General features: G+C 38.4%; 1 protein-coding gene across 1 annotated transcript in view; it reads left to right on the forward strand.

Moving 5' to 3' along the window:
* Nucleotides 1-23,837, forward strand: part of LOC128902672 (atrial natriuretic peptide receptor 2-like) — a 38,727-nt gene extending 14,890 nt beyond the window's left edge. Inside the window, exons 8-23 of the mRNA XM_054186069.1 lie at nucleotides 670-742; nucleotides 3,001-3,148; nucleotides 4,600-4,686; nucleotides 4,954-5,097; nucleotides 5,935-6,056; nucleotides 7,670-7,811; nucleotides 11,408-11,456; nucleotides 12,264-12,368; nucleotides 13,369-13,488; nucleotides 14,069-14,162; nucleotides 14,955-15,042; nucleotides 16,620-16,759; nucleotides 17,823-17,975; nucleotides 18,887-18,985; nucleotides 21,226-21,317; nucleotides 21,749-23,837. Of these exons, the coding sequence (XP_054042044.1) occupies nucleotides 670-742; nucleotides 3,001-3,148; nucleotides 4,600-4,686; nucleotides 4,954-5,097; nucleotides 5,935-6,056; nucleotides 7,670-7,811; nucleotides 11,408-11,456; nucleotides 12,264-12,368; nucleotides 13,369-13,488; nucleotides 14,069-14,162; nucleotides 14,955-15,042; nucleotides 16,620-16,759; nucleotides 17,823-17,975; nucleotides 18,887-18,985; nucleotides 21,226-21,317; nucleotides 21,749-21,913 (1,821 nt within the window). The 3' untranslated portion in view covers nucleotides 21,914-23,837. The remainder of the gene's footprint in view (nucleotides 1-669; nucleotides 743-3,000; nucleotides 3,149-4,599; nucleotides 4,687-4,953; nucleotides 5,098-5,934; nucleotides 6,057-7,669; nucleotides 7,812-11,407; nucleotides 11,457-12,263; nucleotides 12,369-13,368; nucleotides 13,489-14,068; nucleotides 14,163-14,954; nucleotides 15,043-16,619; nucleotides 16,760-17,822; nucleotides 17,976-18,886; nucleotides 18,986-21,225; nucleotides 21,318-21,748) is intronic.
* The last annotated feature ends 2,690 nt before the right edge of the window (nucleotides 23,838-26,527 follow it).

The raw sequence follows: 26,527 nt of genomic DNA on the forward strand, positions 1-26,527 counted from the left end.
ATCCTGCTTTGGTTTGACATTTTGGCATTGACTGGAGATATAACAGCTGTATAATTTAATCTGCTCCTATTTTGAAAGCATGTGTTTACACTTTCTATGTAAGTTTTGCACGTCAGCCCTACAGAAAATCAGCTATTAGACCTAGACCTTCTTTACAAAGTAGCCACAGAATCCCTACCTAATATTATTTATGCTAGAGTATTTGATGTAATATGGCCTTATTTGTGGATTGGGCGCTAATTCTATTACAGGTTATAAAATGTACTGCTCTTTATCTTGGGGCTGGGATGTAGTGTGTTCTTGTCATGCATTTACATACGTTTCCATGACATGAGGTGATGTAAATCACTCATCTGATGTCCAGGCTGAGATGTAAATGGAGTGCATAAGAACTATTGACCACAATGGAGAGTTTGTAGCCAATGCAAAATGTGACAGGTAATTAGATTCTAGAATACAGAATGTACATTTTTGAAGGTATTTATCATCTAAGCTTGTTATTAATACTCTTGGTTCTATTGTTAATCATAAGATATATGTTGGATGCTTAAACATCAGATTTTGTTTGGATATTTACAAGCTTTCATATTTGAAAAAAATAATCTGTGATTTAATTCCTTCAAAGTCAGTAAGGCTACAATCAGCAATGAATTTGATTTGTTTTTGTAGTGGTTTCAATATCAGAAACAAAAGATGTTTTGGGATGAAAGCTGGATTATAGAATTCACCTGCATCAAACAAGGTTAGTAACTTGTCATTTTGATACTAGGATTAGTTTCCTTAATAATTTTGAGAAATAATTTCAATCAAAATACATCTTCATGTTTCAAGGGTCTTAAAAAAGGTGAATCAATTTGTGAAAGACATATCAGAAGTTTCATCCCTGTAACATCTATGAGCTGATCCCTGATATTTTTGTTTATTGAAACTTTAGATGTCAAAGTTATTTAAAATAGTTTCCTTTTTTTTGTTTTTAATGGTGATTTGTCAATTAAAAAAGACAGGCCCATTCCAAAATAAACAGATAACCTCTGAGGTTGGAAAAAATAAATTACAGTTGCTTCAGTGGATATATCATTCTGTATAATCGGTCTCACTAAGTTGCCCTGGATTTGCACAAATATAATGAGGGATATAATGAGATCGTAATTTCTCTCAGTGTATGCTATCTGTCACAGGCTTGCTGCAAAAAGTAATTCATTGTGGGCAGAGTTTTTTTCATTTTACCTTCTGGATATAAAATATGATTTAATTGGCTCTAATTAAACATGTTAACAATAAAATCAGATGTTATTATATGTTTTACTATGCTGCACTTAAAATAGGTATGGATTATTTACTTCGCTGTTCATTGTTTTAGCATTCAGAAGGAAAAAAAATCATAAACTCTCAGAAAGAGTGAATCTGTAGAAATCTGCTGAAGTTGATAGGTCTGTGCTGATGTACACTCTCACTTTCTGTCTCTGTGAGGAATGGCTAGAAAGATGTCTGCTTTATCTGTGTTTTGTCATTGTGTTGCTAGTAGAACTGTCAAGCATTCTTGTGTTAATACAAAGTAGAGATACTTTCAGCCTTGGACTTGAACATTAATTTCTGTGTAGTTTTGATATGATATCCTCATGTGATGCTACAAAGAATAGATGTTGGCTTAGAAATTAATTTGAGTACATAAACCAAACTGAATTTCAATCCAGATTTGTGAAAACAGAAATGGAACACTCAAGGAAAACTGTTTTTCAATATAGCAAACAGGAACATAAGGAAGCTTTCAGCTGATGGTGAATTAGAAGAGGTCATGAACATCACACGGGAGGAGAAAAATAGAAAGAGACTGAGGGAGATTGGAAGCATGATCAAAAAATAACACATGAAAAAGTAATTTGGAAAATCCAAGATGAAAAACACAGTTTTCTTGGTGACAAGCCCATGAAGCAACAATACTGTTTAACACCTAGGAGTGATAATTAATAACTTAAGAGTAATGAGGACTGATAATATGAGATTTGGAAACAGACAGTGTGTCTCCTCTGGACAGAGCTGTCCAGAGATACCCCATAGTAGCCTGAAATGTGCAGTTATCTAAATGGAATCACATCATCAGTGCTGTGCCCAGGGTATGCAGCCTGTACCATGAAAAACTAGCTTTATTTTTTCAATATAACTCCTTTTATTTCGGTGCATTGCACCACACACACACACACTCCTATTCTCAAAGCTTTCTCAGGGATCTCTAATATATTTCTGGGTGAAATGCTATAGAAAGACTCCAAATGTCAACGCAATTTTGAACTGCATATGGATAATACTATGGTGTGGGAACATGGCAGTCCTGATGCAAGGTGAGATGCTGAACTTCCTCAGCAACACTTTATTGGATACTGATACGAGGAAAGTTGAGAGGTTTCAGCAATATTGAGACTAATTGGCTAAATCTTGGCTTTAATTGGAGATGATGAAATGATATGTAATTAATTTAATTTATTTTGAAATCCATTTTGTTACCTTGATCTGGTCAACAGAGATTTAAAAGCATACGTTGAGATCACTGATTTATTTTTTTTCCATCTGACTGTATCGTTGCTCTTCTCTGACTTTCCTCTGGTGTCAGAATCACTTCCCACATCCCTGTACTTTACAGTCTTCTAGGAGCTCCGAATAGACTTGTTAAAATATGGCACAGGGCTTGCTCTGCTTCCCTGGGTTCTGTCCTCAGCATCTAAATAGCAGCAAGGGCTAATCATCCCAAGAGCAGAGAAATTAAACTTGCATTAAATCCTGAGGATTAGCAGGAAAGATCTCTGGCAATGAATCACCTCTGGAACTTTTTTAGTTTATATGCAGCAGTCACATTCCAAGTGATGGCTTTCTGTCTTAACAGTTAGTAAGACCAGTGAGATGCAAAGATTTGGAGAATTCCCTGTATTTGTCTGACTCTGGAGTCTCTACCTTTGCAATAATATGCATCTTCAGGTGCCTTTTCTCATCCCACATCCCATTTAGACCGCATAGTACGGACAGCAACAGGAAGCATGATGAGCGCTGCCCCAGTACCCAGTGACTCCAATGCCAGCTGTATCACTGCTCTGAGCTCCTGCACAGCAGCTGCTAACATGTCCAGGAAACAGTACTTCACCCAGACGGGGAGATAGTAAGTCAGTATATTACTCATTTACTGCAGTACCTACTATACTATAGTTTCAGCTTGTGTTCTGATGCCTGCCGCTTTACTGTTGATAGGTAGTGCAAAAGCTTGCATTTCTCTTGTTAGACCAAATCCAGTAAGTTAATATCATCATCTGATATTCTGTACCACATACTGGCCCTGGAATATGTTATATGCCAGGCTTCTGTTTGGTTATCTTTTCTCCTTTTCTCTTGGGGACTTGTTAAAAGGATGTGGCTGCATCTATTAATGAATGGCCCTTACAGTTCAAATAGATTTGGAACCAAGGCTTTTATGCAGCCTTTTTCTAAAATGCAGGCAGGGCACAGTTAGGTTCTTTTCACTAAAGAGCAGCATCCTATACAGTAGCACATTAGAAATCTTGTCCTTAAACCAGCTGACATGACTGAAGATACAGACCATTTCACCTCTGGATCATGTTATATATATATATATATAAAACGGCAAAGAGTATAGCCGTACCCAGCTATCCAAAAATAAATAATTTTTCTCATAAAAATAATATAATTAGGGGTGGAACATTTGCAAAGAGGGAAGTAATACCTACCATTTGAATACACAGGGCAGGATCTGTGCTTTGCAAGACTGAGGAGCTTACTTAGGATCATTGGCTGGGGAGCAGCCTCCTTTTCAGCATAGATCACTGTTCACAGCCACTTTATTGATAAGACACCATGTCCAGCATAGATCTTTTACAGTGAGCATTTTTGCTGCTTCTTTCTGAATAATGACATTTTCATGATCATCATTTTCCTCAGATGAATCAAGGTCAAACACATTGATCAAGGGTGAAAGATGTAAGAATGGGGTGTTCAGTCTCATTGGCAATGCACCTACACCTGCTACACCACAGACCCTGTACTCTGTATTTATATGGTGGGTATCACTTAAATTCCTGCATGTATCTCCACTGGATTCCTTTTTTCTTCCAATATTCCCTTATTCTTCCTTTGCTGTCTATCAAACTCATCTGCTTCATTGCTGAGAATGCTTCATCTTGAGAACAAAAGGATGTTAAATACCAGTGCCGGATCTCCAAAACAGTAGACAGAAGCAGTGGATAGCAGCAATGCTGCTGTGTATGTTTCACTAGCTCTGACATTTTCTTTGCTGCTATTCCATCATCCATCTGCCTCAACTGACTCTGGCACTCTTACGTTCCAAATGTCATCCACACGTCAAGGATGTTTGAATGTAGTCACTAATGCTTCCCTTATGACAGAAACAGGGTCCTGTCACCTGTCATGTACTCAGATTCAGATTTACACCCACAGATGGACATGCTTAAATTCTGTATTTCATGTCTAGAGATATGAAGCTGCCCACTCTAGAAAAAATATGCAGTCCAATTTGTAGCCTGTCTGGCTTATGAAGTTGGTCTAAAACTCTGTAAACAGCACTTCATTCTGTTTCAGCGATGGTAGAAGAGTGGCCATAAAGAAAATTATGAAGAAGGCCTTCACGCTGTCCAAATCCATACGTAAAGAAGTAAAGCAAGTGAGGTAAGAAGTGAAACCTGAGAAGTATATGTTGTTCCATTTTTACACTGGTTCTTCAGTGGTTAAAATTTGTCCAAATTTGACTGTAAATTCACATTCCTCTTTCTTTCAAACTTTGCTTTGACACCTGATCAAAATCTCCCTAGACCTGCTTTAATTTTCTCTCTACATTGTGAGACAAGCCACTTGATTTTCCAGTTACTCTACAAAAACCAGGAGGACCATCCATGAAATTTACTGGTATGCTGTGATTTCTGTTCATTTTCACAGGGAACTCGATCATCCCAACCTCTGCAAATTCATTGGAGGTTGTATAGAAGTCCCAAATGTTGCCATTGTGACAGAGTACTGCCCCAAAGGCAGCCTGAGTGATGTTTTGCTCAATGAAGACATTCCTTTGAACTGGGGCTTCAGGTAGAAAAAAACTTTTGAAAAGCTAAATGATACAAAATATGCTATGTGCTGTTTAGGTCAAGATGTTAATTTTAGATAAAGTCCTTGGATAGACAGGCCTGCACTGTGATATGGAGAGAATGAAGAAGAAAAAAAGCTGGATTTTTAAGCAATCATATGTTTAGCACTGTTCATGCTAAGCCAATGACTTTTCAGCCCATCTCTAGTTATATTGCAAAACTGGTTTTAAACCTTTTTTCCCATGTGGCTTCATTTTGTTCCCAAATATCTAGGGCACACCCATTTAATTAAAAATCACTGCATATGTTTGTGAAGACACATTGGTGAAACGATTAGCATACCTACAAACGCTTTATTATATTTACAGCTATAGAAAATGACTTCACATTGTCAATAAAACTTCCACAAAGGCAATGACATTGGTTTTTTGGGAATAATCTTCTTGGCGCACTCCTTCTATTTCTGCCTTATGTTTGCCTTCAGCAAAGAGAAAGATTACAAGGGAGGAAACCCTCCAACTAAAGTTAGAAAGTTAATAAAAAATTGTTTCTCTTGTAAACATTTGAAAGCACTCACAAGGATACAAAGGTACTGGGAATTTCTAGAAGAAACTCAACGGTCTTAAAAGAGGCTAAAGGCCTGTGGACTCAGACAACTGAGTGGGAGTTAAGGGCTTTCAGCAACGCACCTTAAGTGTTTTGGAAAAATTAACACAGGGACACAAACTGAAAGCTATTGCAGTCATAGGGAGGCTTTCTGTCAACTTCAGTCACCTTTGGAACCACTCTTGAGTGAAGCTTTAGTGGAAATACTAGCTTATTGATTTTTGTCTTTCAGGTTTTCTTTTGCTACTGATATTGCGCAAGGAATGGCCTATCTTCACCACCACAAAATGTATCATGGACGGTTGAAGTCTAGTAACTGTGTGATAGATGACCGATGGGTTTGTAAAATTGCAGGTAAAGAGAAGATAGAAACAAAATTTCAAAACTGTCCAGTTAACTCACTAACACTCACATTCAACGCTTCTCCCAAGCACCTCCTTATTGGCATTTCATGTGGAAATGCTGACTATACCAGCCTTCACTAGAAGTGCCAGTGCTGAAACAAGTTTCATGTTATGTTATCATGTCAAGTCATTTAACATGTGCCACTGATGCACACATCAGATCCCACAAATGATGGAGTCTATCAGCATCAGTCGGTTGAAACTCTGTCTCATTCAGTTTTGTATCAGTTTTGATACAAAGAGAAAACCTGATCCATGTGCAGTGCTGTAAAGACATTTAATAATGCTGACTGATCGGTAATCAAAAAGTAGTTTCATGGAGAAAAGCAGGCTCAACTCAGTCCTGTACACAAAACTGAATTGTATTCTCCCAGAGACAGAGCTACAGGTCTGGTCTGCTCCTGGTACAGGAAGACAGCCTGTGGGAACAGGAAAACCACTGGAGAGTCTAGTTTAGTTTGCAGCTGCCAAAAGGAATGAAAGCGACGATCATCTTTTCTGCTTCCTCCCCAAAGCAGTTATCACTCTCTATAACCCACAGTTATTTTAGAACCACCAGCAGCAGATTTGTCTTTCAATGGCTCATCCTATGACTAAGGCTCCTCCACAGGGCCATGCCTGCTTCTCCAACTTGTTTTTCATACCCTGCTGCCTTCAGAACTGCCTACTTTGCTTAGAGCCTGTTCTGGAGAAAAGTATGAAAAATTGAGATAGTTGGATTACATCAACTGCATCACCTTACCACAGCACCTCTGAATTAAATGGGATCTCTGTGAAACTGTTCAGAAGTTAACTGGCAGGACTGTAGAGACTTCCAATATTCATGGTTTGTCTGGATGCAAATAACCAATGCGGGAGTTATTTGAAAAAATCCAATGACCTCCAACATAGGGAATGAAGCACTGGGATCATCTTGATTAGATGTCACTGCAGACAAAACCAGACATCTGCATTCTGTCTTCCCACACACTCAGCAAAGTGCTGTTTATATCACAAAGAAAACCGAAGTCACTTGTTTTTTTTCTCCTCTCTGATGCTGAGATACATGCTGAGAATCTCTTCTATGTTAGGCTAAAAGTATAGCTACAAAGATGTTTCACAATTATTTATTATTATTTATTTGTTCTGAAGCTAGTGGTGTGCAAGTAAAGCCCACCATCTCATTTTCAGTAGTAATTACTATAGCAACCTGGCACCATAGGTAGGGATCAGGGGACAAGTAGAACAAAAACCTGCATTTGCATGCTAATTCTTGCACTGAAGTGAGACTATTCTCTGAATATAATTTTCTAGAATCATAAAATAATTCTGATTGGAAGGATCTATATAGTTCAGCTTCCCTGCTGTTATGCAGTCTCACCCAAATATTTGGTTTCCAGATCCTATATTTGCAATTGGTTTAGAGAGACAAGACCACCGGACACACACTATTTTTAGACTAAGATGTATATTTCAAATAGGGAAAATTAATTCATTTAGACAAGGTGTGTTACTGTCTACTAATGTATGTGTTTCAGAAAAGTACCCACTGAGTAGTTTGATTTGTGTTTTCTTCCATGTTAGATTATGGTTTGCAGTTGTACAGAAAAGAAGATTCTTCTGAGGGGTCAAGCTCATACCAGCAGCATTTGATACAGATTTACACAGCTCCTGAAATCCATTCCCTTTCAGACTTTGAACCCAATTCTATGGCAGATGTCTACAGGTAGTTAACTGTTCCTATTTCTCACACTTAATAATCCCATTTCAAGTTGACGATTCCTTAATCACAATCAGGTTCAGTGTAATTCTGTGATCACCCCAGGTATATGTTTGACTATATTGTAAAAACGATTGATCCTGCAATACAGAACAGCATAGATATCACAGGATCTTCTCTTTCAAGGTAGATAACCAAATACTGAATTCACTGACATTATATAAATGTAGAATTGGTCTAATGATTTATAAGTTGAATGAGTTACTCTGGACTGGTAGATAAAAAAATCTATAAATATTTGTTGTTATCTAGTAATCCTTTTTTGTTGTCTTATGAAAAAGTAGATTGTTTCCAATAATGGCAGTACCTTAAAAGTTAATAGCATCAATTTTCCAGGATGTCATAATGCACATACACATCCCATAATTGTATAATTAGTGTCAATAAAATCATTTTGCTGCATACACACAGTGACAATATTTGATTTGCAGAGAAAAACGGAGGAAAAAGAAATGGATGCACTATTGAATAGCTCCATCCCTTTCCGTTCAAAAGCCTTTATAGGAGATCACTTTGCAATGGCTTATTTGGCTATCATGTTTAGCCTTGCCAGTGATGGGTAGCTTCTACTCAACCACTTTTCAGATAAACAGGATTACAACTGAACTTTCAGAGAATAATAATCCAATGAAAAAGTCATTGAACTAGGATTTTTTTAAAATCATGTGTATTTTTTGGTTCTTCTATGAATTTTCTGTATTAAGTGGGTAAATCACTGTGTTCTTGGTGTATTCTATTTTGTAACAATCATAATTCCTCTGTCTGCTTATTTCCAGTAGTTTGTTGAAAGCATCTGAAAGGAGAAAATGCAGAGTGATAGTACCAGGTGTTTTGTGGCCCTTTTCTCTTACTTTTTCTTGCCACATTTCCAGCCTAGAGAAGTCTTCTATTTCCTGGTGACTTTGGTAGCTAACAGAATGTAATGAGCTGTAATTCAATTAGAGATTGACATGCTGATAGTGCCACACAGTTGAGCAGAAAAAGGCATGTTTATTAGCACTGGTTTTTAACAACATAACAAAGAGTACCTATTATTGCCTTTGTCAAAAGCTCTGAGTTTTACTCTGGCCCACACTAGGCTATCACAAACTCTTACTGCCTTAAGTGACTCCTATGGGACTTTTATTAAAAAATTACTTGCAGAAACTGAAAATGTTGTTTAAGTCTTCCCCTTTTTTCAATTAGGATTCATTAAAACAATATGGACCGAAGACAAGATTTTATATATAAGATTTACTGGATTAATACACATTGTTCAATGACCTTTAAAGGTCCCTTCCAACCCACATTATTCCATGATTCTATGATTATTCCCTTGTAAAGAAATGTATGTGTATACAATGTGCTTGAACACTATTAATTGTAATCCATTCTATCAGATTATGTAAGCAAGAATTTGAGGTCTCTGTAGTATTTATATCTATAGGCTTAAACATGCCCTTAGAATTTGCTTCAAAATAGCTCAGCTAAAGGCAGTGTGTCACTGTGTTGATAATTCTAGCTATTGTCATTTGTCCTGTGCTGGTCGGTCTTTATTTTTTCAACATGGACTGATCTTAAGAAAGTACTGTGCTCCAACTAAGCAGTGATTTTAGGATTGTTTTATGCATTGCAGTTTATCATTGCCCCCCAGACAAAATGCATTCTAGAAAGTGATCCTTGGTGCTTGTCTGGTTCACACTTTGCCCCCGTTCAGGCTAGTTATCATTACTTGACTTTGCAGGCAACCTGGCCTCCTGAATACATTTCTTGCGAAGAGCTCCCCTTAAAATAGCATTAAGAGGTGATTTGCTCATATCATAGACGACTACAATGAACTTTTGACAGATCCAGTTTATGCTCGCTGAATCTGTCTTGCTCTCAGTCCCTGCATGCGCAAAATCAAGGTCTTCTTTTGTTGTACTGCAGTTCATCCTTTCTTGGTAAAAAAGAAAAAGCAGTAAGAGATGAAATCAGAAAAAGGAGGAGAGCAATGTGGAGTCAGGGAACAAAGATGGAGATGTACCCTCTAACATTAAAAGGGTTGTCTTTTCAACTGAGCTATTCTTCAGAAGCTGTTTTTTTCACAGTTTGTGCTTGATGATATGAGCAGTTGCTAAGCCTTCCTGATACATGTATGTGGGCTCACTGGCCAGGGAGCACTGTCCCAGTCTTGAAATCCTCAGTTTTTATCTGTGCAAAAATTCCATTAATATTCCTGAAGGTATGGCCCAAATAAATAATGAGTAGAAACTGCAGGAGTGGGACTTGTAATTCTTTTGTGCTCTTACAGATGAATCACTTGCTTTTAAAGTTCTTCAGGGAATGTGTTGGTCAGATGGGAAAGCTAAAATGGAAATGAGAACAGGAGCATGAAAGCAGCTCCTGTTTGAGCTGAAGAGGCTGTTTCCAGTCACAGTTTTCCCTAGATTGGCTCCTCTTGATTTGTAATCAGTGTGTGAATTTCACTACCCACTATGTTAGGACTTTTTTGAGCAGAAGCTGAATGAAATTAATACTGCTTTAGTGGAGTTACCATCATCTAACTACTCTCCTTGAAAATCTGTTTCAGCTTTGCTGTCTCACCACGGTTAGCATTCCTTTCTACTACCAAATCACCCCAAAATTAACATTCATAAACATTATTCAGAATGGTTTATATGCATTATTTTATTTGCCATTGGTGGTCAACAAGTGGACTGAAAAATAGATAGACATACACCATTATAGAGCTAGAATGACTTACAGAACCGAGCAACCATTACCAATATAACAGATTGCAAACCAATATTCCCCATAAAAATAAATGTTATTAAGTAGAGATGCATGGGGGGAAATTACTACACGATTTCAATACATAAAGAGGCAAGAGCATCTTTATCAGGATTGTTGGCTGGAGGAAGTGCTGGCTTCTTAGAGATCACTGTTGTGAAAAATGTCTAGTGAGTTCAAAAGGAAACTGGACACCCAGTTGTTACCTCATTTTTTCCATTCTTCACCCTTGATGAATGTCTTTGACCTGCTTTCGTCGGAGGAAGATGATGATGATGATGAAAATATAATTCAGAAAGAAGCATCAAAATGCTTACTGTAAAAGATCTACTCTGTACACACTGTCTCATCATTGACTTTATGGAGATTTTCCAGAACTGTGATCTATGCCGAAAAAAAGCCACTTCTCCAGATGATGATCCTGATGAACCTGTTCCTGCCCCTTGATTACAGCACAAACCTGTCACGTATATTTAATTGGTAGGTATAACGTAAGTGACTGCCCATATGCCCTCTGGATTCTATTAGTTCTTCCAGAGGAAATTTCTTTGCTGTTCATCAAACTCAAATGCTTCATCTCTGTGTGAGAGTGGACAGCTATGTCCAGAGATCAGTGGCAGATCTCTGAAAACACAGACTAGTAACTGATAGAAGCACTGTCGCCACCCTCTCTTTTGGGATAGTAGGTTTTCAGTCATAAAATGGGGAAAAGTAAGAAATCATGGATAGAGGAAATCAATGACTCCATTAACCGTTATTTCATTAAGATTTTGGTTTCTTTCATTCTGCAGTTATGCCATAATTTTACTAGAAATTGCCACAAGAAGTGACCCTATGCCAGTAAGTAAAGATGAACTTTGAAGTTTGCATGACAATTTTGGTTCAGTTTATGCTGAAGATACAAACCAAACTCTGAATAACTGCATCTTTGCCGTAACATCTTCCTTTTTCTCCTGATGTTCCTTCCCTTTCCTGCCATGCACAGGCCCTTTCAGTGGAGTCTTGCAGTGGTAAGGATATGCTAAAAGAGCAAATAAGCTGCTCTCAGTAATGAAAATGTCTTCTTTGCATGTGTCTTGTAGTCAGTAAAAATGATAAACATAAAAAGTGCACCTTGAAATTGAAATGAGATGTTCTGGATATGTAACCATGTTCTGTCTAAAATAATTTGCTTAACAAGAATTCTAACAACGAAGACCTGAAACTGCCATTCTTCCATTTCTGACAGTTTGTAGCAATAGACTAATGTAGGCCCTGTGATTCTTTAGAAGTTTCCCAATATCTTGCCAGGTTTTCATTTATATCAAAAGTTGTTTACCTCACATAAACCCTGAGATTAAAGTCTCTCAGCCATGAAAAAGCTTTTAGACAAGGCCACCCAGTTTAGACTGGGTTATATAATTTTTTCTTCTTTTTTTCTTTTTTTTGTTTTGTTTGGGTTTTTTGGTTTTTTTTTGTTGTTTGTTTGGTTTTGTTTGTTTGGGTTTTTGTTTTGTTTTGTTTTTCTTGTACTCTCGTAAAAAAGCTGATCTGGAAGTGATAGGGAAGATGTCATAAAAGTAATGATGATCATAGTAATATCTTTCCGAAGGGCAGTGTGAAAAACACAGCACTTTTTTCAACATTGTTTAATCCCTTTTTCTCTAGAAAGATGATGTGCATTCAGCTGAATATTCTTGGTGCCCATCTTTGGCAGAATTAATTTCAGGAAAGGCTGAGAATTCTTGCCCATGTCCCACGGATTACATAGAGGTGAGTAAGATACAATATTGTGTACAAAAATTCTTTATTGAAGAGAATTTAAGACAGACCACAGAATTTTTATGGCAATATTACCTTTGCTGAGTGTAAGCAACCCAGAAGTCAAGAAGTACATCTCAAAAAAGGCACAAGGAAATGCTTTCATATCCTTAATAAAAAAGTCACTCTGACAAATTGAAAGTTTCAATTGTCCCCTCAAATTGTCAGTGTAAATTGTCCCCTCAAATTGTCAGTGTAATAAATGATGTTTTTAATACTCAATCGTTTATTTTTGTGCATTTTCATTTTATTATAAAATGTTGAGTTCCATACATATTTTATATTAGTATTATCTATTTAGCTTACTGGCAAAGGACTTTCAAATAGTGAAGTATGTATCTCAGGCAAAGTATGAGTTTGGTTTGATTCTCATGTAAAAGTCTATGTGTTCAGTAGCCTCAAACTGCCTCATAAAACAAAGTACACCCCCTCCCAGTTCAATTAAATCAGAACAAGATTATGGCATCCTTGTTTCATCTTGAGAGCTATGTAATTCACCTTTGGTGATTTGTAGCAACCTAAATGTAACAAACTTCTCAAAAGCAACACTGGATTTTAGTTGGGAGTTAATATTCTTAAGAAGCAGTTGAGTTTTTAATCTCTTATTAATTTTGTGTACAGATAAGCCCTCTGAAAGCAGTATGTGACTCCAACAGCATTACACTGTCTTAAAGCATAAGACAAGAACTTAAGCAGTGTTTGGCATAACGAATGTGAGCATCTAATTTCTGATTTCCCCCAGTAGCATTTTCATGAACTAACATCCTTCATTCAGCATAAATCTGTAGAATGCTGGAGATCTCAGCATAGCCCTGACACTTTTCACCAGCTGCAGTTAGGGCTTCACATGGACAGTTTGCACCGAGAAAGTAGTAGTATGAATTTCAAACACTGCCTGTGCTTGGAATGACAAAAGGCTGTTTGCTTTTCTCATTCTATTTCCCTGCTGCAGTTAATCAGAAGGTGCAGAAAAAATAATCCAGCCCAAAGGCCTACATTTGAACAAGTCAAGAAAATGTTACACAAGATGAATCCTAATAAAGTTAGCCCAGTTGACATGATGATGACTCTGGTAAACCAAGTTTTTTAATTCAGTCCAAGTGAATATGCTCACTTGCAATAACTTTCACCTCTATCCTTCATGTTTGTTTTTTGATCTCATACCCCCTTTTTTGATGAGAACAGTCATTCTTTCACCTCTGTGGGCTGATTGTAGCTGCAGTTCTGCTTGAGACTCAGCTTTCCTTCTCATTCCATTTCTATCAGTTTTTCTTAACTTCCTCAACTTCTTTGGGACTGAAAACTTTTGTTCCTTCAGTCAAATGTCATTTGTGTTTTAAAGAACTTGCAGGAAACTATATTTCCCTTTTCCTGTGGCTCAGTGGTGTCTTATAGTACCGGGGGTATAGAATCCCTGCATGCCACAAATAACATGTTTACAGATGCATTTTGAGCAGAGTATCCTAAGCCCATCAGCAGTGAAAAGAGACTCCTGCCTCCACATTGCCTCATACAGAGCAAAGATGCAAAAAACATAGCATACCGTAGCAGGATAGTTTATGAAACGTCTTTGCGAGCTTTTGATAAAAGACTTAGATACCTTTGATTTTGGTAACAAAGGATTGTTTTATGCTATTGTCTATGTTATTTAGATGGAGAAATATAGCAAACATCTAGAGATACTAGTTGCTGAGAGAACCCAGGATTTAATGCACGAAAAACAGAAGACTGATCGTCTGTTGTATAGTAAGTTATACAGCAAAAATACTCAATATTCTGCTGAATAATATTTTCATTTTAACAGACCGATTACAAACAGAAAACTTTTGATAGGTGATTATGTAATAGATAACATTTAGTTGTCAGTTAATTAATTTACTTATTCCTTGCAAAATTATAAAGATATTTTGCTACTTTTCATATTTTACCTCTAAAAATCAGTGCACTCATCTAAGACCTATTACTCAAGAATCCCCAGTGCTTTCATTTTTATCTTGCTTGGCAGTTCTTCTGTATAGTTATAAATATTGGGGAATTGCTTTTGGGATGAGGTTACTTTTGATAGCAGCATATCTTCTGGAATTCCACAAGAAAAAAGGTATAAAGGAACAGGTATAACACATAGGAGACAAAAAGCCTGTGAAAGTGCAAGATATTAGAAATGAAGAAGATAAAAAAAATCAGAGGATAGTAAACAAACATAACACAGGAAGAAAACACTAGCAAAGCGCTGACAAATAAGGAATTAGTAATATCCCAAGTCTCACTATTAGAATCTAACCTTACTCTGACTTGGAATGCTTATATATTGGTTTGTTTGAACTAAAAGTTGTGGGTTATCTGAAAAATGTGGATTTATCAGTGAGATTTACTGTGAATTCTCATAGCATAGCAGATTTTGATGCTAAAGATTGCTTTCACCTTCAGAATATTTCACATTTATGAACATTGCTTTTATACCTTTAAACAAATGTGTTCTGTTTATTGTGTGCTTTTATCCATGACAAAAAAGTAACAATGCTCTACTTTCTACAACAGGTATGTTGCCAAAACAAGTAGCAGATGATCTCAGGCAGGGAAAACATGCACAAGCTCAAAGTTACTTAAGTGCCACCATCTTTTTCAGGTAAACAAAAATAAAAAATAGGACTAGAACTGACTCCTACTGAAGAAACTTCTAGGTTCCTAGTGGAGGTGAAACTCCTAACTGAGTACAGAATTTCTATCTAAACTGCCATTTATCGTACAAGGTGGCAACATTTAACTCTCCAAATGAGTGCCTTTCAAAATTCTCACACCTCTCAATTTTTCATTATAATTACTTAAATAAAAAATGAGATTACTGTGGAACACTAACGTAGCAGCATGTCACTTTATGTGTGTTACTCACACATGCATGTATGTTTCATAAGATAGGCCTAAATAAAGGTTCCAGTATTTGGCTGTGTAAAAGAAACTTGTCTATCCTTAGAGCTCACATGGATTTACAGTCTTTGACTTGTGATGTGTGCATGAACCAGCATATAAATTGCATGTCTTTGCTTCACTTCCCTATTAAGTTCCCTCTTTGCATTTGTACATAACCCCAAATTGAAGACTACTTAGTCTGTTGCAGAGTAAAGTCTAGCTGTAAAAAAAAGTTACTGCATTGGTAAACAAAAAGACTTAGGTCAGCCAGTCCTTTTAAATGGTAAGAATCTGTTTTCAGTTTAAGTTAATGCTTGAGGACAAAACTATTCTGCAAGATCCTAAGTGAAAGAAATACTGAAAAAGAGAAGGTTGAGGTTGGACCTGGACAGGCTGGAGAGTTGGGCAGAGAGGAACCTTATGAAATTCAGTAAGTGCAAGTGTAGGGTGCTGCACCTGGGAAGGAATAACCCCATGCACCAGGACAGGTTGGGGGCTGACCTGCTGGAGAACAGCTCAGTGGAAAGAGACCTGGGAGTCCTGGTGGACAACAGGATGACCAGGAGCCAGCAATGTGCCCTCGTGGCCAAGAAGGCCAATGGCATCCTGGGGTGCATCAAGAAGAGTGTGGCCAGCAGGTGGAGGGAGGTCATCCTCCCCCTCTACTCTGCCCTGGTGAGGCCACATCTGGAGTACTGTGTCCAGTTCTGGGCTCCCCGGTTCAAGAGGGACAGGGAACTGCTGGAGAGGGTACAGCAAAGGGCTACCAAGATGATTAGGGGACCAGAACACCTCTCTTAGGAAGAAAGGCTGAGGGACTTGGGTCTTTTCAGTCTGGAAAAAAGACAGCTGAGGGGGGATCTTATCAATGCTTATGAATACTTAAAGGGTGGGTGTCAGGGGAATGGGGCCAGGCTCTTTTCAGTGGTGCCCGGGGACAGGACAAGAGGTAATGGGCACAAACTTGAGCACAGGAAGTTCCACCTAAAGATGAGGAGGAACTTCTTTCCTTTGAGGGTGGCAGAGCACTGGCATAGGCTGCCCAGAGAGGTGGTGGAGTCTCCGTCTCTGGAGACATTCCAAACCCCCCTGGACACGTTCCCATGCAACCTGCTCTGGGTGACCCTGCTCTGGCAGGGGGTTGGGCTAGATGATCTCCAGAGGTCCCTTCCAACCCTACCATTATGTGATTCTGTAAGGTGGTTCCACTGAGAAATTATTACAGTGTATTTAGGATTAACAATCTGCAATCATTAAGACACTGGATGAGTATGTTTTTTTGTTGTGTTTTAACAGTGACATTGTTGGCTTCACTCAGCTTTCCAGCAGCAGCACACCTTACCAAGTGGTAGATCTCTTGAACAAGCTTTATACCACTTTTGATGAAATCATAGACAACTATGATGTCTATAAGGTGGAAACAATAGGAGATGCCTGTAAGTTCCTTGAGCTGTGAACACTGATGGGCCATGGGTATTTCATCAGGATAGAGACTGATTTGGTGACAAGGAAGAACAGATGAAGGAGACTTGGGAAGCTTATTATCACTGGGAAGACCACACAAAACAATTAGGGGAGAAGTCCTAGCAGAGCCCTGACAAATGAGTTGAATAAACTACCGCTGCTGTTTATTTTGTTCCTATGACCTGTATGGTCTGACTTAAAACCTTGGCAACAGGTTAATCCCAGCTGGCAATTTTCGTTTCACAGGAACACAACTGAAAAACTTACTGTCTACATGGGATCATCAAAGCCATTCAATAAGCTTTTTTATCTCTGTCTTTTTTGCAGAGACCATGACAGCCTTCTCTCTCCTAATACTCTGTAGGGACTTGGCTTCCTCTTCTTTTTGGGTTTTTAGGAAAATGACTTTCTATTTGCTATCACGGGAGTCTGCTGGGGACTGTCTACCATTAAAACTGAGTTTCATCAAAAACATAGCAGAATCTAGCAGGATTGTTGGATGAGACAGACAGGAAATCCTGTAAGAGATGTGGAAAAAAACCCACTCTTTTTTTTTCTGTGGCATGGTTGAGCACGTTCTGGATCATAAAATTCCTGAGCGAATGCACCTGAGGGATTCTGGAGAGATGTGTCTCTTCTATACAGTAAAAGTCAGTGCAGGAAGCATAGGACAGTGTCTAGTGGGAATCATTGTCTGTCTTTACAATATCTGCCCAAAGACAAAAGGTATTGAACAGCCACTTTTCAACTACCTGTTCCACTTCGAGCATCCTCAATGGAGGAAGGGAGGAAGAAAGGGTAGGAGGGAATAAGGAAAAGAACGAACGAAATCCAACATTTTTCAGAGGTAGTGTAATTACACACATGAGCTGTTGCCCTGTCCTTCATTTGTTTCTGGCTTTCTCTGCTCAGCAGGCACAATTGTGCTGCAGGATATAAAGGAATAGGGACTTATTTTTTTCTGACTTGGGCAGCATCCTTTGGTAAATCTGTGTGTAATGCCAAAGGTTAACACAGTTGCATTGTTGTGTTAAGATATGGTGGTGTCGGGAGTACCCAAAGAGAATGGAATCCTTCATGCCGGTGAGATTGCAAGCATGGCTTTAGACCTTCTGGATGTCTGCAAGACTTTTAAGATCCCGCACAAGCCCAACACCCTCCTAAAGATAAGAGCAGGAATGCATTCAGGTATGTTGAGAGGCCTGCAAAAGAGTCCTCCTTTGATTTGACAAATGTTTCTGTAGTGGAATTTCCTCTCCATTAAAAATTAAGTTAATTTCTTGACGTGATACAGAACACCTCTCAGAGGTCATCCTAACAGTATAAATTATTAGATACCTGGAATATTGGGAACACAATGCAGAATACACTGGGACCACTACATGGCCCCAGTGTCTTGGCTGATGTGAGTGAGGACTGCCATTCTGTATCTGTTACTTGTCCTTTTCAGCTGTTTTCTTAAACCATTGAGTTGCTTCTTGACCCTTTGTTCTAGCCTTCACTCTCAGACTCCCAGCTTCCTGATCTAAGCTGATGTGTGATTGAAACTCCTTCTTGATAGACAGCCAGAATTGGACATGTGCTGTGCAGACCAGCATCTGCAAATTAAGTGGCTTACATTGTCTTAGCAAGAGATCATATCTTCTATATTTTAAAACCCCTAGGCTGACATGAAGGAGTCAAAACGCTCCTTTTCTGCCTTCAGCAGGAGCAGGTTACTTTGTGGTCCTGGTTTTTCATGTGACTAGAGAGTGTTGCGTGCACAAGTACTATTGGTGGCCTTCCTATCTCACTGCCCCTCAAAATATTCTGTTGTTGTGTTGAAACATGATTCTGCAGGTGCCTCAATTCGTGCACACTACCTCCATCCTGTCATCACTTCCTCCACTGTTCTCCTTTGAAGCCCTTTTGCAATTCCCTCCATGGCTTTGGAAGCCATCTGTAAGTCAGATGTATAACCCATATAAGACAATACTGACACTCCATCTTTATCTTGTTAATGAATGACATATAAGGTAATGCAGGAAGCAGCCATGAGGCTGTATGACTGATTATGTGATTTAAAACCACAACATATCTTGTTTTCTCTTCTTTAACAGGTGCAGTTGTAGCTGGAGTTGTTGGAACCAAAATGCCACGGTATTGTTTATTTGGAGATACTGTGAACACAGCTTCCAGGATGGAATCTACCAGTGAAGGTAAGGAGGAACAAACTGCAGATGTGGTTTTGACCATCCCTTAATGAGTTCTGAAAAAATGTTATGCTGAGTTTTGAGTCCTGTTTAAATGACTGCAAATCCTGTAAGGAGGGTTCAGTCTGCCTATGCGCAAATTATACCAGTGATATTTGTAACAAGATCCCTTCATTGCCCAAGTGTCAGAGAGGGATTTTTATGGCTTTGAAGTTCTCTACAATAAAAAAGGCTAAGAGAGGTAAGTGGATATGTTCACTGTTTCTATTCCTTCCTGGCACCCAGATGGTTTTATATTAAAAATATTTTCATGACCCCTCTTTTTTGCTGATAACTTCCTGTAATGGGGAACACAAGAGATGGTAGTACACCATGGGAGCTGTGTCTGTCTTTAACCAGTATAGAAGACTATATATGTGTCCTCCAGCAAAGAGATTAGACAGAAATATCTAGAGATGAAATCATGGAGATACCCTCACTTTCACTTCTTTCTAGGAGATAAGAGCTCCATGTTTAGTTAACAAGCTTCATCTTTAGCCAATATGAGCATTTGAAACTCAACTTCTGAAAGAACGAGGGAGCAATTCAAGGTCAAACAACCTTGATGGCTTCTTTTTGTTTCTTTCATTCATGAGATAAAGCTGAAATGCTTTGTAAATGGATTTGAATTAGGCAAAATCCAACATGTTTTCAAGTTTAATTTCATGATAAAAAGTGATGCTTTCAACATCTATCATCATCCACTAAAAACAAAGCAAAAAGGCAGAGGAGTGGTCCTACATGATAGCTTTGAAAGTTTAGCCTGGGGATTTGAGAATCAACTGAGATCCATTCCTTCTTACCACTTTATACTTTTTCCAAAAGCAAATGGTAGCCTGAGTGGAACACGTATAACTTCATTTTTCTTCTGTCAGTCCCCCAGATAACTCCTTTCCTTCTCCTCCTCCTTTCAGGCTCCTTGTATCATCTCATCTGAATTGCTTTAAAACTAATGCCTTCAGAATCTGCTTCCGTCATTCTTAATATTTCATCTTTTGTTCTGTATGTCAGTCTATATCTAATATGGCACATCAACACTATAAACTTAAGTGTAAAGACGGAACTTCTTATCTTTTAAGGCTTTCTTTTATCTCCTTCTTTCTCTGGCCGCGTATAGCTGAGGATCTCAAATTGCATTAACATGTTTTAACCCGAAGATGATCACTTTAAAATAGATCAATTAATTACTAGCAATGTAAATTAAAATTGCTATTATATGGAATGCAAAAGCTAGTGTCTTGTTCCCAAGCAAGATGACCAGGTAAAATATCACATATCTACTGGAAAGGATATTTCAGTGATCTGTATCTGGATATGTTGAAATGTATATTTCCTGGTCTACAGGGAGTGTTTTGAGACTTTCAATAAAGAACTGTTAAGCAAACAAACAAAGAAATTACAAAACCATCATTTTCTGATGTAAGAAAAATCAAAAAGACAATCTTAGCCAGTCCTACTATCATCTGGGACCTTTTTCAAACAAAGAAGCTAATGATTTACTCTGTCACAGAATGTTAAAGGCAAAAAAAAAACTGGGGTTTTTTTTGGCAATTTTCCAAATTTTGGCAAAATTTTGCTTTCTGACAAAAGTAGGAGTACTCAGAATTTGTTCTGTCTGTCGTCCTCCTTTGTCCTTCCTCTATCATTTGCAAAAGGCACGATGCCCAGGGTTTCATGAAGGTAAATTCTCAACTAAGGAAAAACGACATTGTTGAAAAAAAATAGTGGAATTATAGTAATCTTGTCTCTTCTCCCTGTTTTTATTTACGGGTTTGGAGGCAGAGCAAGGATGGCAGTTTCTTTAATGTTTAGGCTTTGCTGAAAACTGTATGTGCGTAGAAAGCGCTGGCTCTTCATTGACCGGGAATTAGAACTATGTATAGTTTTCCTTGCAAAATCAAAAGGGTGCTCATCGGTAACTCCATCCAGGCAGCTGTGAAGAGTAGACAAATAATATTAGATGCAGGATGTGAGGAGTAGTGTTTGTTGACAGCCACGTATTTGTCCTGGGATGCCCTCACAAAGAGGACAGGATACTGGAGCCTGCGTGTGAACATTTCAAATAACAGAGGAATGACAGCAAAGACATGAAAAAAGCAAGGGGGAGTTCATTAATGAATCGTGAAGTATTTGACACATGGAGGGGGATGAGTCTGTCTTAGATGTTTAAATTGTTACAAGAATATAACAATTATCTCTCTGTCCAGCTCTTAAAATACAGTGCAGTTCAAGTGCACACCAGCTGTTGGAGCAGATTGGAGAGTATGTGTTAGTATGCCGTGGGAATTTACAAGTCAAGGTGCGTATGCAACATTTATACTCAGCTTTTCAGGGAGGAGAGTGTGAAAGTACCCTGGAGTCTCTGAATTTTAACCCATGCAGTCCTCTATGCCTGAGTCCTTGGGTTAGACTATTTCCTGCCACTGAAGAGAGTGGCAGGCTCAAGTTTTAAACCAGGACCAATTCCATGGGCTTGTTCATGGGACAACCCTGATAATTCAGAGATGAAAGACTTCAACTTGGAAGTACTGAGTGACTTCAAAGAATCGTTTTAATCAATAGTGCTGCCCCTGTCTTTTAATGAAAATTTTTATGCATCAGTTTTCCTGTATGTAAAATGGCTGACAGGCACATCAGTCTACTTTCAGGACTCACTTTGAGTTGTAATAAGAAGATTATTACACAAATGATGGGTAGTATTATAACCTCATGACTCATTTTCTTCCTCAGGGGAAAGGAGACATGGTAACATACTGGCTTGAAGGTAAGAAAGCCCCTGCCACCCAGAAGACAATCACCAGCACTTCTGTGACTCTTCAAGACCCCAACAGAGCTTCGTTTAGTTTGATACCAGGTGTTCTTCCCTGTGATCCTCTCTCAAGTCCTGCTTACTAGCCACTCACTAATTCCACCATTCATCTTGCATTCAGTCTTTAGATCAACCTGCTGAACTAGAAAGTAAGAAAAGAGATAGTACGCCCCTTTGGCCCCGTGTATTAGCTCAGACTTTATTCACAGGTATCTCTCTCCCATCAGTGGCAGAAAAAATACAAAAAAGCTAAAAACTTATCTTGAGGAATTATACATGACTGTCCCACCAGCTACTAGGGCAGAAGGCAGCTCCCAGTGTTGCTTGTGGGTTTGGTTTTGCTGCGTATTTCCCTGCCAGCAGCCTCTATCACTTCAAAACGAGCTGGCTGGACATTCCAGCAGTTTACAACTGCTCCTACAGGAAAGACGGGGACAGTGTAGTGTTTCTATTTAGTGGCGTGATAAACCTTGTTGGTGTGATTGGTTTTCTGCCGTGAAAGGGAAAAATGAGATGTGTATTGTGTTAGAAAGCAAGGCCCATTGAAAGAGGAGGATGAAGCAGTGCAGTCATAGTGGATGCAAATCGAAAGGAGAATTTGTGCTCCTGATTCCATTTCATCCCCGTTGCCTGAAGCACAGAAAGAAGATTTAAGAAGACAGTAAGGGATATTTCCACAGAGTGAACACTTAGTGATACCTGCCATCTTGGTACGGAGATCTGAAAAATCTTGGAAGAGAAATGAAAGACATTGCACGCTGTTGTTAAACAGAAGAGCATCCATTACAGCTGCCCTTGACTTTGGCTGCTCTGGGATTTCTCTTAAAAACTGCTCTTAACATTAGCTTGTAGTTGCTTTTACCAAAGTGGTGGGGAACCTATGACTGCTGGCTAGCTCTCTGATTGTGAAATCAGGCAGCCCTCTGAGTCACTGTGTAATTTAGGACACAGTTTAGAAAAGGTCATTCCTGAGCAAGCATTTCCTGTAAAGAGAGACCTGTCACTACACGTGAAGTAATCTCTTGATGAGCATGTTTCTGTAAGCATTGCTGGTGTTGACTTTCTTTAAAGACAAAGCATATGTATGGTGGACCCTTTTATATTTTTTAGGGTTCTATTTATAGCAATAAATTACCTTTCAGGCCTAATTTTTTTTAAGAGTTTAGCCAGTCCAGTTGAACTGTCTAACAGAACTAGATATGTGAAATAGAGGAAGGAAGGAAACCAACAGTCACAGCAGTTCCACGATAATGTGAACTGCACTGGCCAAAACTAACTGTGAGGAGGTGAAAAGGAAGGACTATGAGTGAAATAGCACCATCCACCACTCCTTATTCTGCTCCCTTACCCTCCAGTCTGTCCCCAGTCATAGGTACAAGCATAAAAATATGCATGTAGATGCAATTTTTCTGGTATAAATTTTGTGTAGCTTAAACAAGCAGCTGACTAGTTGTCCATGTTCCCATGGAGCTAGCATAATTTTAATGCTGAATATGTGTTGTGTGATAGTAATAGAAGAGTCACACTACAGTCCTTCAGCTTCTGTGGGAAGTAAATGCAGTGGTAGTGTTAGATTTTTCAGAGATGCCAAACAGATGTAGAAAGGTAAATCTTTCTGAATTATGGAAGACTTATTTGAAATCCAGAGAAAAATATAGAACATTTGAAATTCTGTCTCAGAAGTCTGTGGGAATACTGCCACTTGAATGGGACCAGAATCTCAGCAAGGGACATACATCTAGTCACAGGAGATCCCAACTTAGAGTCCAGCCAAATTTTTTAACATTAAAATTTTTAACTGACTTCACTTTTTTTCTAAACTTAAAAGATTCCTTTCTCTATTTTTGAATTTCATATTAGTACATGGTACAGTACAGTTACCTTATTTGTAATCTTAGCAAAATAAAACTTTCAGTTATCCAGAGTCCAGAGATGTCCTTTAATACACCATTTCCTTTATCCAAATGGTACCTATTGTGAAACTCTCGGCTCTATTATTGTGCTGCATGATGTATAATACACTTTACAGTATTCTTTTAATGAGTATCATTTTTTACATTTTCATTAGAAAGATGTACATCATACGGTCTTCTATCAAATGTGAATGTGAAAGCATGTGCTTTGTTCTATGTTCATCTGCAGCAATACTTCCGTTTTAATGCTTCTGCTTTATTTTAGTGTTGTTCCTAGAATTAAAAACTTTAAAATTATTGTCTTCTGAGTTTAAAGTCTTCTAACTAAAACTGAGTGATAAGTGACCATCAGCAAGCTTGTTGGATTGACAGCTTTCACCACTGAAATGTCCTTGGGTAGTATTCAAATTCTGCTGCACACTTGGTGACTTCAAGAGGCTTAGTCTGGTGGTTATCTACAGAAGAGGTACAGCTTGAGGAACACCAGTGTCAGCCTGCCTCTCTGTTTTCTTATCTCTTGATCCTCTCCTCCAACACAGCATCTCCAGAATGAGAACTAGATTATTTTCTAAGAACTTCTGAATCTGTGGTATCTGTCCTGAGACTTCAAGCAGTAGTCCTTATTAATGTCAGTTTGTCTGATGAGCGTGATGCTATGACTGTTCTTCATCCTGAAGATAGAAGTACAGGGTAATGAATGTTATAGATGCAAATGCAAGTGTCCTCAGTCAACTGGCAAGTATTCAACATTTATCTCAGGCATTTTGACAGATGTAGTCAATGTCTACAGCCGTATTTCATTGTCAACTACCGAAGCAACAGGCAAGTTTCAGGAACACAAGCTCTATTTGGTTACACAGATTTTACTAGAAGTTAGATACAACACAGCAATCATTAGAGATTGTATGACACAGCAAATTCAGCAAAGGTGCTTGCAGCACAAAACCTGTGAGATGTGTTTTGCTTTTACCTCCTGGGGATGACATACTGCAGATATCATTGTTTTCTGTATTGTTGTGGCCACGCAGGCATATGTACATATTGTAACATATCTATAGAATATATATATTAGAGAGAGAATGATATATTTGTATATATGTAGAACATGTCTGGCTATAAATACAACTCTATAGGGAGAGGTTAGTGCAAACCAATATTCAGTATAAGGACATGAAATTATTGACGATTGTTGTCTCATGTTTGAATGCTTCAAGCATTTCAGCTTTTGAAGCCACCAAGGGAACACAGCATGGTGCTCCACAGAACTTCACATACAAGGGCGGGTGGTCTTTATAGCACTTGCAAACCAAACTGCTGTCCCATTTCACCACTTTCACCAATCAAAATCCTTGTGTAGGGCAGCTCTTGTGAGTGATGTTACTGCAAATTCAGATCTCCAGAGAGCCCTTATAGCTCCTGCCCAGGAAATGTAGCAAGGAAGCTTCTTGTGGATGACACTGTAGCTGCTGACTAAAGTCGTGATGAGTTTGGCAATGCAGGTAAGGTTATTTACCAATAACTGGTAAAGCTGAAGTATGATATCCAGCATGGTGCTTATCTGTGAGATGCTTTAAATCCGCGGAGATTCACATCCCCAATGTGGAGTTAGTCAGATAATCTAGCAAGTACTCTTTTCTAAAGTGGCACTCCCCACAGATAAATATGTGATGTGTCCCTCCTTTTCCAGAAGATTATGTCACTATCAGAAAATGGGAAAGCAATTTTAATAATAGAGCTGAAGAACTGATACGTACTTTGTAGATCACTTCAGTTCTTCACTCAGTGGCCATTCATTGTCTGTGGTCTTGCAAGATAATGAGGATACTAATACTGTATTCATGATGTGGTGATTTCATGGAAAGATTGTGCATTTTGATTATTATATATTGTAGCTGTATATACATACAGGTGAGGATGCAGGCAGGTACATTAAATAAATCACACAACGCAAAAATTGACTTATGAAAGTCTTTAATTAGATCCATAAACCTTCACTATATTGTTTCAGTTTGAATGTTGAAGAACAGATTGAATAACCACAATATTTAAAAAAATCCCAACAAGTAAAAAAAATGGTTAATGTATTTCCAGGTGTAAAACTCCTAGATTTTATTCAGACATTGGCATTGGAAAAAGACTGTGTTTTGCCACCAAAAAATTAATCTTTATCCCCTAGATTAGGTAGCAAACATCTTTTATTTAACTTGTTATCAACGTGTGCAGAGGATATTCAGTTCCATGGTTCTTTTTGTGTAAACAGAAAAGTTATCTGCTTCTTCCTACAGCTAATTAGTCTAACCCGAAAAATGAATTTGTTTAAACAAAAGTGGAACAAAATCGGGCGTTCTTTGCAAACAGCATGAGGGCATAGTGTGATTGTTGAGCCTGACTGTGCAGTCAGAGGATGCAGGATCTCTTGAAGATCTACGTCTGAAGAAGAGATTGGTATGAGCTTCCCCAGCACGTAGAACATCTCTCTCTTCCACCCCACTCAGACCCCCAAAAGTTATCAATAGCCCTTCCATCTGAATTGACCTCAATAGTAGGAGTCTTTGGTTTTTAAAGAGTGTCTTTCTGGGGCAGTCGTTTCAGACCAGTAAAAAGACAAGGCTATGAAAGATTATTCTGCTTTTTCTCCAGCTGGCTACCATCTGCTTTTCAGCTAATGAGCACTCTGTCTTCCTAATTTCTGTCTGAATTTTCCTCGACTTCACACCAGTCAGTGTAAAACATTGGATTGTGCATTACTACATTCTAAATTGGCATTCAAAGATAAAATCATTTGCA

The sequence above is a fragment of the Rissa tridactyla genome, chromosome Z (assembly GCF_028500815.1).
Source record: "Rissa tridactyla isolate bRisTri1 chromosome Z, bRisTri1.patW.cur.20221130, whole genome shotgun sequence".
Classification (NCBI taxonomy): domain Eukaryota; kingdom Metazoa; phylum Chordata; class Aves; order Charadriiformes; family Laridae; genus Rissa; species Rissa tridactyla.